The following is a 12,235-nucleotide window of genomic DNA, read 5'->3' as shown; positions in this document are numbered from 1 at the left end:
AGGCTGCCGTGCCAGCCTCACCATAAAAACATGGGATTTGTAAGAAAAAGAGTGAGCATAAAACACTGACCACATTTTACATCTCGTGACAAGCAACTTCTCAACAAAAAGCAAAATGACATTAAATGAAAACTTAAAAGAGTGAACATTGTAATTTCAAAGACACGAAAACCAAAACAAAACCACAAACACAGCTATTTTTCCCCCAGAGCACTCTCACTTTCAAGCTCAATAGCCTTGAAAATTGGAGCAATCAAACTGTTAAATGCATCGATCTGTTAAATCAACTCCTACTGTACTCAGCTAAATTTAGCCTTTAATCCCCTCTCTCACTCCCAACACCAAAGATCCAGGGGCTTTCCCCAGCCAGGTCAACCAGTCTCTGCCTTCCCACGACAGCATGGACCAGTCCCTGAGCCAGCAGGGATGGAAATCACCAGGAGTGACAGCATTTGGGGCAGGTGAAGCTTCTCCATCTTCCCTCAGCTCCTCACCATGTCCAAGTTTGGAGCTTTGCCAGGGTGCTGGTCACAATCCCACCCAGAGCTCCCAGAGTGCTGCAGCCCTGCTCACTGCAGACCCCTTTAACTGTTGTGCCTGTGCCCTGCCAAGTGCAGGCCATTAATTTAGTTTATATTCACCAGTGCATCCTCCTGCTTCTCCTTCACCTTCCTCAGCCTCAGCAGCAGCCAATGCAGCTGCTGCCACAGCAGGCCAAGGTTTCCCATCAGCCTTGTTCCCCCAGCTCAGATCCCAGTGCCAGGACCCACAGATTCCACCAGGGACTTACTGAGGGGATTAGAAATGCAGAGAACTGGGTTACAACCCTAAAACATCACTGTGGAACTGTGGGACCTCAGGCACATCACACACTGTCACCTGCCCTTCTTTTCTTCTCATCCTTTTTCAGTCTTCAGCATCTTCATTAATCAAAGCAGTGGCTGATTTTAGAGGCTGCTCAGTACCTGGAAATGTCCCTCCCCTGAGGTTTACTAGAAAGGCTGAAGGGAAACAGAAAATAAGAACGGGCAACCAGAAATGAGGGAGGGAACTGTATGAGGAGAGAACTCATGGGTCATTTCATAGCAGAGAAGGAGGAGGAAAACACAACAGCAGCTGAATAACAGAACACAAACCATTAACAGATGAAAAGTTTAGTCAAATCTCTGATATAAATCTCCTTGAAGACAACAGCGAAGTCTTTGATTCAGAAGAGGTGATGACACAGTCTTACTCTGTGCATCTCTCTTCTCTCCTGACTTTTCAGAGCCAGATCAAAGGAACACTGGAAGGGGCTGCTGGCCTGGCTCTGACCATCCCACTGTGCTGCAGGGTCACAGTGAACCACCCAAAAAGAGAACTCCTGGTTTTGGATGAGGAGTCCAAGGGGAGTCAGCTGGGTTGGAAAAGCCTCACTAACAGACAAACACGAGTTTTCCTCAACATTGATTTATTTTTAAATATACTACGCAAGAGAGACTGGAATAAAAAACAAATCAAAAAATGGAAATAGAGAAAGAGAGAAGAATTGAAAGTCATGTACAGAAACAATCTGTACTGGACTAAATTAAAGGGGAAACGACCCCCTTAAGTATCACAGAGATGAAGGACAGAGCTATTTACACACTGTAAAAAAGACAAGTCTACAAAAGTGTGTAATAACAAGATACAAATGTATAATATAGTGGCACAATATGTTATCAAAGTAAAAACAGTACCTCCAGGAAAGAGACAATTCAAGGGTTGGGGTTTTTCTTACATTTTTAAAGGCAGCCTGTGGTAGAAGTGTGTATTTTCTTTTGAACATTTGTCACATGTTAAGTCATGGCTGTTTGTGAGGGCGAGGAGTGGCATGAACACACACGAGTGAACTACTAGAAATCATATACAAAACAAACAGTTCCAAAGAGAACAGCATAAAATACAATTGAAGGCAATTAGTGTTTAAGATACACAAGAGGGGTCACGAGTTACAGGGGAACAGAGAATGGGAAATGTGTTTTTCTCATGTTTGGAACTGTTAAGAGGAGTTAAATTGCACTGTTAATAGCCCTAAACCTTGTTCTTTCACTATTGTCACCAGTCACAGTTAGTTCCCAGCATTAATTGGGAAGGTCAGGGGACCTTGGCAAGGAAGGCCAGGAGTCTTGCTGCCAGCATGTTGTGGCAGTTTCCTCGGGAGAAGCACCCCAGAGAAATGTCTGCAGCCTCCCCAGATCCTTGTTTGATGCTGGATGGAACCACGCTGGCAGGAAGGCAGGAATGCTTTAACCCCAGAGGACTGGCACTGGAGCTCCTCCCGGGGGTTCCAGGGGCACAAAAGGGAGGCACCACAGCCCCCCAGGCTCTGCACGAGGGCAGGGGCCAGGCTCCATCTCCCTTCACAAAACAAACAGCTGGAAATTCAGCTGGAGACACAGCAGCTCTCACCCACTGCGGGGTGCTGGCTCAGCCAGAGCAGCTGCTGGAGGCACAGTGGTGCCTCAGAGCTCACCCCGAGCCACCCCTTCCCACTGCCACCCAAGCTCTGTGACCCCAAAGACCAGCCTGATCGGTGTCAGACATCACCAGAGTGCCACATTCCTCCTCCAGACCTGTTCTGCTGCTGAGGGGGATCCACAAACAGGCTCCTGGGCTGTGGCATCAGTGGGTGCTGCCTGTGAGCCCAAGCAACTCACTGGGGCTCAACAACACTGAGAAACTACTGAAAACACAGAAACTAAGGGTAGCAGGTGCAATCAGAGGAAGAATTTGGGCAATCATCACTTGTAGCATTCTGTCACTAAAAAAACCTTACATTAATAATTTCCCCCCTTCCCTCCTGAGCACCAAATCTGTTGCATTAGTGTCAGGTAAATGTCAGACTTGGGCCAGGGCCATGTGCTGGGCAAACTCTCCCAAGGAATGCAGTGGGTGTATTGCTATCCAAACACTCATCCTCATGTACAGGAGGGCAGAGGAAGGGGATAAAAATGCAGTACAAAGTCCTCCTGAGGAGGAGGTCATCTCAGTGTCCACCAGTCCGGCTTCAGCCTCAACGGTCTGTCCAGAACAATAAAATATTAATAAAAAGGCATGGTGTGACATCAGCATTTAGACTTGTAGTCCACAAGGCAAGAACTCCACAGATAAGACGATTACAAGTATATGAAACACAGGGAATCTGAGTTCAGAGGGTGGGAAGTGCCTCCTGAACACAGCCCTGCCCTTTGGAGCTGGGGTGTCCGTTCACAGTCTGCGTCCTTGGCACAGCCCTACCCGAACACCCCTCTCCTTTACCAGTCCACACGTTACTCTCTCCACAGCTGGCTTTGGCCCATTGTGATTGATTGATTCACTCGTTTGTTTCCCAGCCTGGTTTCTTGCTACCTCTGAACAATGTCGCTGATTTCTTTCACAGAGCTGAGCAGTTTGCTAAAGTCCTGCGTGGCCGCGGGGCCGCTGCCAGCGGTGGCGGGGCAGATCTGCAGCTCCCTCAGGTTGTTCTCCAGCTTATTGATGGCCTCCCGAAAGGCAAATTTGTTCCTCATCTGCTGAATGGAGTCCACGTAGCTCACGCAGAAGGTGTAGAGGTTCTTGCCAGCCTCCAGGACGGCGCTGTGGCTGGCCATCTGCTCAGAGTTCTTGCTGATGGCGAGCCGTAGAGCCTCGGTGCTTTCCAACACCACCCCCTTGGTGATGGTGCCACTGGCAATCCTCTCTGGGGGCTGCCGGGTCTTCCTCAGCGAGACCCTGGTGGATATGAGGGGGATGAAGGCTGTGGATGATGCCTGGTCCCCGCCTGGGGCAGAGGGTAGGGATGAGGAAGAGGCAGCTGGGGTTGCTGTGCTCAGCAGCAGCTTTGTAGAGGACTGTGGCTTTGGTACAGAGGGGATCCCCAGCTTTTTCACACCTTCCCCTGACTGGTTTGGCTTGACAGCATCACTGCCTGCAGCCTCTCCAACCTGAGTCAACTGTTTGGATTTCGGCCCAGACACCACATCTGCTGCTGCTTCATGGCTGGGACTGTGAGAAACCTTCCCAGGCTTGGCAATGGAGGATGAAGACAGTGGGAGTGGAGGGGCTGGTTTCAGCTTCGATAACTTCCCTTTGTCCTTCCCTGCCGACTCCGAGGTCTGCTTGAGCCTCCTCAGGCGTGGCTCCTCAGAGGAAGCTTTGCTGGCCCCCACGAACCCAGCAGGGTTGGGTTTGGCAGCAGAACCTTGGTCCATCATCACAGTGGTACCTAAGGCACTGGATTTGACTCCATCATCCTTGTGGAGCCCGCTGGAGGAAGGAGGGGCAGCAGGCTGCCTACGGCCAAGTTTTGGCGTCAGGGTGGGAGGGCTGGAGCCAGGGCTCGACTCTGCATCTTTGAACACATCATCAGCAGTCTCTTCACTCTTCTTAAGCAGCCGTGGAGGAGGAGTCACTGTTCCCCTGACAGCAATGTCACCCTTGCCCTCGTTCGCCCGCTTCCGAGGCAGCGCTGGCTTCTCACTCTTGTGCCCCCCGAAAGTGGAGGAATCAAACTGGCGTCCCGTGGACTGCAAATCCCGAGGCAGAGTCACGGATTTCCACTCTGTGTCCTTGGCTCCATGGGGCACGCAGGAGGCTGAGCAGGACCTCAAGAAACGCTTGCTGGAGTTGGAAGTGCTCTCCTCCTCACCAGCCACCCCTCGACTGCTGCTCATCGTGCTGGACTTCTTCCGTAGGTGGGGAGATAAGAACCCAGAGTTGCCAGCCACAACCCCGTTGGTGACACCAGCCCCATTGCTCGGGCTCTGGAACTTGGAGGGGTCAGCTGTGTCTGCAGGGGGGGCAATGAAAGCCCCGTTGCCAGCATCCCTGCACTCCTCCTCCCCGCCCGCCCTGCGCTCCGGGTGTCCGTCCATCTCCCTGAAGGAGCTGCTCCGTTTCGGAGGGGTAGGGGCAGTTTTCTTCTTCTTCTTGATCAGGGCACTGAAGAGGTTGTGCTTTTTGTCTTTTGGAAGCAGCCGCTCATCTTCATTCAAACTGCTCTCCAAGGCCACCCTCTCCTTCCGTGGGAGCAAGGGAGAAACAGCAGGTTCATGATCCAGGAGGTCTGCAAGGGAAAAGGGAAGTTTTCTGAGCATTGCTCAAAGAGCCAGAATAACCCATTTTCTTACAGTATGAAACCAGTGCAGCACCTCCAAAAGGTGCAGGTTCCCTAAACAGACACAACTTCAGAGCAGAAATAAAGCAAGTGCAGCCACACTCAAGCCTGGACTGAGCATGATCCATGATCCTTCATCCATTCATTCCTGAGGTGGCTGCCAAACTACTTTCCCCGTGGGTTTCTGACTGGAAGAGCAACATATAAACACTACATGTTTGTGTTCAGATTCCCCTCCTCACATCTGGAGATTTGTCTAAACTTCACACTGTGAAGAAGATAAATAGGAAGCAGCCTTTGCTTTAGTCCCTGTGCTATTGCTGTCTTTTGAATCACTGACCCTCTGAATTAATAAGGCACCTCTGTAACCCACCTCCATCCCCAGGCTCCTCGTTCATTTTCCTGATGTCATCCTTTGTGGGGAATGCAAAGAACTGTTTCATGAGCAGAAATTGAGATCAAGATATGACACCTCAGGTTGTACCACTGAGAAGATGCTCAGCTTTGTGCAGCAACAGAGAAAAGGGGCAGTGCCAGCCTCCTTCAGCAGCGCTGCTGCGGAGGGAAGCGATGGGGTGACCCTCTCTCCACTTACAAGCTGTACTTAAAAATGAGTAATGGTTTATAATAAATTCATAGAGAGTCCTGAAGGTCTCTGTGCTTGACTGACAGAGGGGCTCGTTCCCAGGCCAGGCACTCCAATGGCATTCTAATCCAAAGGAGGAATGCCTGCAGGGCAGCATATACATTTACAGCTTGACTAGGCAGCAAGAAGGGAGATGAAGCAGAGTCATAAGGAAGGATGCTTCTTAGTCACAAACTGGTGATCATCATGCTATGGGTAGGATTTTGGCTGAGGAATGGATTTTGGTCGAGGGGAGTGAATTTGAAAAAAAATATTTGCGTAGTTTGAGAGGACAACATGTTTGCACAGGAACACTGCAGATGCACCATTCCCAGGGGACCCAGGGGGACCTGGACAGCCAGAAGAGCCAGAGCATGGCCTTACTGAGTACAGACACAGTAGAGGAACAGAAAACCAGAGAAATCTAGCAGCCAGCACTAAGGATCAGCTTCCAGCTGCTGGACTTGCTATGGAAACACTGACAATTGGAAGGGAAATTGCAGTAAAACTTTATTGTGAAAAAATTTCTTCCACGGTAAAGAATGAAATGATTCCCAGCATAATGTTAAAATCATATTATGCCTGCTGTACTTTAATTTCTCAAACCTCTCAAGTATTTAAATGAAATTATTTTAACTTCAAAAGCTTGTAATAATAGGCAATTATATTTCCTATATATGGTAAATAACCTTCCTTCCTGAGTCACTGATACTTTCTTTTGCCAACATTTTAAATCCCCTCTTTTTCCTCCCCCTCTGCCCAGATGTACTTTGGTTACTGACACATGTACCACTGGGTGAATCTGACATTACACAAAAGAGGTCAGTCACATGAATGGTCAGAAGAGGCAGCCTCAACAGGAGCTGGAAAAAACCCCACTGCATTTCATTTTACATTCTTGTTTTTCAAGCATAGAGCTAGACACAAATCTCCTGTACTCATTCAGCCTTTTAGCACTGCTTTTATTACCTCGGAATGGAAGGTAAGTGCCTGAAAAAACTGATTGGAAGTTTAATTTTATGGAAGAGTCTGTAAATACCTCTTTGTCCCTCACTGAAATTATATTTGGTGCCTGCCAAGAGTAATACTCTTCTGTGCTGCAAGCACAAATCTGGTAGGATGCAACAGTGAAGAAATCTCCCTTATGGGGCTTGCTAAACCCAAGCTATCACCCTGCTTTAAATTATGCAGTGTGGTAGTGTAAAGTGGCTTGAACACAGCAGATTACCCAGCACTCAGATGCAGTGGGAGATCCCACAGATAGCTCCTGCCAGGGAATGGGAAGAGGATATGATCAGAGAGCTCTGTGCTCAGGCTCTGGTCTTTAGGGAGCTGCAGGCAACAGCCATTAAGTTAAAAGAACTCCAAGGGCTTCTCTATGCAACAGCAGGGAGATCACCAGTCCCTCAGCCAGTTAAGGATTCACACTCCCAGCTGCTGCGTGTATCTGGCTCCAGAATTAACAATCCACCTTTGCAAAAACTAATAAAAGGAGTTCTGGACCCAGGACAGCAAACTCAGCAGCCTGTCACCCAGAAACACAGCGCTGGTACAGAGAGATGGCACCTGTGATTAGGCACAGCTTTGCCTACGTGAGGGCCTGGAGCTAGATGTGCATTTCGTTTCCCCCTGTATTTCCTGAAGGAATAATGACTTTAATTAAAACCTACCACACTCCCCCTGGCCTCGAGCATGTGCAGTCTCCAAGCCCTCGTTGGCATCTTTGCTTTCGGCAGCTCTCCTCGATGTTCGCGTTTTGGTTGGCAACTCTGGGGCTTGCAGGAAATTGCTCACTACACTCCTCATGCCCTTCTTTCCCAACTCCTTCTCCACCTCTGCAATGCACAGAAGAAAAACAATCACTGCAATCAACTGAAGATAAAAAACTAGTGATCTGTTTGGAATTAATAGCACGAGAGAAAAGCGAACAACACAAAACAGGGGTGCCTTGGGGTTGTTCGGCCATTTGAAATGGGCAAACATCTCTTTAAAATGAGATGTTTGCCCAGAAAAAAATACCCACATGTAAAAAAATAACTGCTTTCTCCATCATTTACACCAGGTAGTATAAGACAGGACTGAGTTTCATTGCAAAGCAGTCTATGAATAACAGCAGAGTTAAGGATGCAGTCAGCCCTGACCTCACCCCTGGAATTGCTGGTCCAACAGGGACCCTGACCTACCATCAGATATGCTGGATTCCTGAAACATCGTTTCAAAGGCCTGATGGATCTCAGCAAAGGATGGTCTATCAGAAGGACTCCACTGCCAGCCTGAAAAAAAGCACACCACCACTCAAATCTTCCCTCCAGCAGCAGACACTCACCCAGTACCCTGCACCAGGAGGAGCCAGAAATCACAGTTCCCTTCCAATACACTGAGATAAAATACTGACGTGAAAATGTGATTTACAGGGTGCTGAGTGTCTGCAACCACTTTGGCTCAGTGACGGCTGCAGACACCCAGCACTCCCTAAATCAGGTTTTGGTGTCAGTGTGTGACAGTAGGTGCTGAGCACTGCTGGGGAAGAGTGCAGGGCACTGAGTCACAGACCAAAAGGCCACAGTGAAGAGGCACAGTCAGTCCTGCAAGAAGCCAAATGAAGCTCCTGCTTCATCCTTGGAGCACAAGCTTTTCTTTAAGTTGTCAGGAAAAAGGAGACAAAGGAAGCATTGAGATCAACAACAAATCTCCTCTCTGAGCCTGTGGGCTCCCAGTAGAGATGAACAGCTGGTTTCATAACATATTCATCCTCTAGAGAAAGCAGTTTTAACCAAACACTTCCATACAGCACTGCACCTTCCCTGATATTGGCAGGGGATTCTCATGCCTTGTGGTACATAGCCAGACCCCTGCACTTTTATTGCACCCTTGCAGAGCTAAAAAGCAACACGTGCAGGGCTAAGAAACACTTACATGCTCTCATGAGCTCATAAACTTTCTCAGGACAGCCTTCAGGACGCTCCATACGATAGTCCTTCTCCAACAGCTCATAGACTTGAGACAGGTCAATCCCAGGGTAAGGGGACATACCATAGGTTGCAATTTCCCACAGCAGAACACCAAAGGCTGCAGTAGAGAACAAGAGGAAAGGAAAAAAAAAAAGAGGGAGGGAAAAAAAAATCAGTAAGCTTTGTTTTCATCTTGAATTTGAGAGGATGTTTAGTGGGAGTAGTCACCAAACAGTGCTGCACACTTAGACCAGCCCTGGGTGGCTCAGATCCCATGCTCAGCAGCAGCTTAAATGTGAAAGAAGCCTAACAAGCCTCTCCATCAGCACACACAAGTCTCCTGCGATATGACAGGGTAGAATTAGACTAATTTTCAATGTATCAGTTGTCTCAAACCCGAACGCCTTGAGATCCTTCAAGTCCTATTAGAGGCACAATTAAGAGACTTCACAGTGGATTAGCTGAACCCGCTTCACTGCTGCACTGCAGTCGCTCCCTCAGTGTGACAGCTCCTCTCATTTGCAACCTCTCCCTGGAGGACTCGCACATTTTAATAGCTCAGTGTTTTTGGGGTGCCCTTGTTTAGCTGCAGTGTGGTCTGGAAGGGGAATTTGGGAGGTAGCAGCGAGAGGAAAGTTTCAGCAGTTGCTACCAATGAGATATGGTGAGGGTGAGACATTTTGGGCCCAGGGAAAGCTGAATAGGAAAAGGGAGAGCACAAAAAGGGTCTTGGAACAGGCATTCAAGTGGCAGCAGTCAGTGGGGATGCAGGTCAGCAGTGGGGTCAGGCAGCTAACCCAGGAGTCAGGCACACAGAATAAAACCAACACCAGTTCAACAACCTGCATGTAATTAGTTCAGTCACCCTTTTCTGTTCTTAACCTGAAGAGAAAGCGATTACAATTCTGCATAAGTAAGGAAATCACATCACATTACATGGCAACGCCACCCAGGGCAATTTACATTAGACATTTCTGTGCACAATTTTCTTTGATTGCTGTCTTGAGGCAGTGAGGTGAAAACATCTAAACCCTGGCGTGCCCAGCAGCAGCGCTGGCCTCTGGGGACAGCTGATCTCTGATGAGATCCCAAAGTCCACTGCCCCAACTCTGCTTCCTGAGGCTACATTAAGCCCAACTAAAATACCCCACATTCCTTTGGGATCTTTCCTCACCCCAAATACTCTGCTGCTGAAAGGCACCAGGGATCCTGCAGCCACCACAGCAGTACAGCAACATGCTAAGACTGTGGCAGACACTCAGCAGCCAACACCACAAGGAAACCCAAAGCAGCAGAAACACCCTGGTCAGCAATCACATACTCCTTGGGAGCCTGCTTTGGCTTTTCCTCCTCCATCTACAAAACATTTTACATCAGCCATCTACCTAAAAGTTTCTTCAACATAAAACCTTTCTCTGCACATTTTCCCCCAAACTGCAGAAAACTTCATCTCTGCTTCACTACTGTCTGTTGGTTTACACACAGAAGATGCTCAGGATATCATTTTCCAAGTGCCTTTGGGACCACATTCCACAAACTTCTATCTCATGTCACTGGGCACTTTTGAGAATTTGACCAACAGCTATTGCAGAGATATAAAACCCAAAGAAATGTACTGACAAAAGTACAATGAGATTTTCTGTGGTCAGATTTGATACAATATAGCTCAATTTAGCTAAGTCTACTCTTATCACCAGCACTTCAGGGCTCTTCAATAACCATTTGTCATCAAATTTTCCCTCTGCTTCTCCTCATCTCATTCCAAAGATTATTCTTTTAAAATGCAGAAAGACGAGCTTGGAGCTATCACTACACAGATACACACATAATTATTCTTTAAACATAAAATGAACCAGATTCTTTACTCCTTGAAGTAGTTAGAAAGTTTTTGGCTATATTATAATGTATCACTTCATAGTCCTATGCCAGAATCCCATCAAGGCAGTAGCACTGGTGCACTTCAGCCCCATTTCACACATTTTTATAAACACTACAGTACCCTTTACTTTTCATATTTGCCAACAATTCAAATATATAAAATCAGGTGAGCATTCTCTGTGCTCTGCTGAGTCTGCCTAAGCAGAGATTAGTTTCTGCACTCTGACAAGCTCACAGAACAACGTGGTTCAAACCAGAGAACTTGCTGCTCCCTGCTGAAATGTTCCACAACAGCCTCATTTCCCAGCCCTGGAAAAGAAGACTATCATCTGCATTAATTTGCCCATGCAAATTCTTACCCCAGACATCGGATTTGATGGAGAACTTGTTGTAGGCCAGGCTTTCTGGTGCAGTCCACTTGATGGGGAATTTTGCTCCAGCATGGGCTGTGTAGGTGTCACCTGTCATTAACCTGCTCAGGCCAAAGTCTGCCACCTTCACCAAGTGGTTCTCCCCTACAAGGCAGTTCCTGGCAGCAAGGTCCCTAAAAAGAAGAGGCAAAAATAGGCAATGAGAATTCTTTACTGTCTCACTTTTAGAGACAGCAAGGAAGCCTGCTGTTCCCGGAGAAACCTGGGCCTGTGTGATTATTTTGATCCAAATATTACACAGAAATTCTGGAGTTACACGCACACACACAAGAGGGAAAGTTATTTTTCATTCCATCTTCATAAGACTGTCATCCGAAATTTTTTTTTCCTTCTAATTTGAAGTGAGAGCTTCAAGAAGCCCCCTCACTTTCAATAAAAGCTGCCACCCTCAGGATAAAAATATTCCAAAGAAATGTCAGTGCTCAAGTTATCAATAGCTGGGATGAACACTGAATAAACTGAGTTTCAATTCCTCACTTCTTGCCCACCTCTGTGGCACTTCAGTCACCCTGGCCAACACCAGTAGTTCTCCAGAACTCCTTTTCCAGTCCTTGCTTAAGCACCAGGATGAGCTCCCAGCCCTGCTCTTCCTCCTCCCAGGTGTACCACCTTTCACAACACAACTTGTTCAAAAACAGCATTTGGCCTTTGCAAACCTGCTGGAGCCTCTGCTATCAGTGCTGGCATTTTCAAAGGACTAGGCAAAAAGCAGATTTAACTTTGCATTTTTTTTCCATCACTGGCCCCACCCTGGCAGGTGAGAGTGGCATTAGCCACTTCCCTGGCTTGTACATGCTGTTTGCATGCTTGGAAATGCTTCAGGAGGATAAAAATGTAAAGCACAGAAACACATTTCCCATAATATTAGGTTTTGTTAAAAACACTTTTCCAGATTATGTCACATTGAACTAAAAATTGATTGTACCAGGAAGCTCCTGTGAGATCTTTAGATATGAGGCAGACACTGCTGTTTCTGTTGCTTGTTCTGCTCAACTGGAATAAATTAAAAAACAGAAAAAAAGTACATCTTACTGGATGCCCATTTAAATTTCACAGTGTTTTTGAATGTACCTTCTTATCAATGCTGATTACTACAATGTGTATCTAAATAAAAGCTCCTCTCCATAATCAAATTCCTCCTCCTTCCGGATTCATTAAATGAGGTCAGAGCACAGCATTTGAATCCATGGATGTGAATTGTGACAACACTCTTCAAATAATTGGGTAGGTGGTT

At 47.3% G+C, this 12,235-nt stretch overlaps 1 protein-coding gene across 3 annotated transcripts in view; it reads right to left on the bottom strand.

Annotated features, from left to right (window-relative positions):
* Positions 1-1,433: 1,433 nt before the first annotated feature.
* ABL1 (ABL proto-oncogene 1, non-receptor tyrosine kinase) overlaps positions 1,434-12,235 on the bottom strand; it is a 77,860-nt gene continuing 67,058 nt past the window's right edge. For all 3 annotated transcript variants that reach the window (XM_039720028.1, XM_039720029.1, XM_039720030.1), the window contains 5 exons: positions 10,930-11,114; positions 8,658-8,810; positions 7,925-8,014; positions 7,412-7,576; positions 1,434-5,065 (listed from right to left, as the gene is read on the bottom strand). In XM_039720028.1, the coding sequence (XP_039575962.1) occupies positions 3,366-5,065; positions 7,412-7,576; positions 7,925-8,014; positions 8,658-8,810; positions 10,930-11,114 (2,293 nt within the window). In that variant the 3' untranslated portion in view covers positions 1,434-3,365. The remainder of the gene's footprint in view (positions 5,066-7,411; positions 7,577-7,924; positions 8,015-8,657; positions 8,811-10,929; positions 11,115-12,235) is intronic.

Source organism: Passer montanus, unplaced genomic scaffold (genome assembly GCF_014805655.1).
Source record: "Passer montanus isolate IOZ18808 unplaced genomic scaffold, ASM1480565v1 scaffold43, whole genome shotgun sequence".
In the NCBI taxonomy this organism is placed as follows: domain Eukaryota; kingdom Metazoa; phylum Chordata; class Aves; order Passeriformes; family Passeridae; genus Passer; species Passer montanus.
The sequence above is the reverse complement of the archived record's forward strand: the minus strand, read 5'-3'. Positions and strand labels throughout refer to the sequence as shown.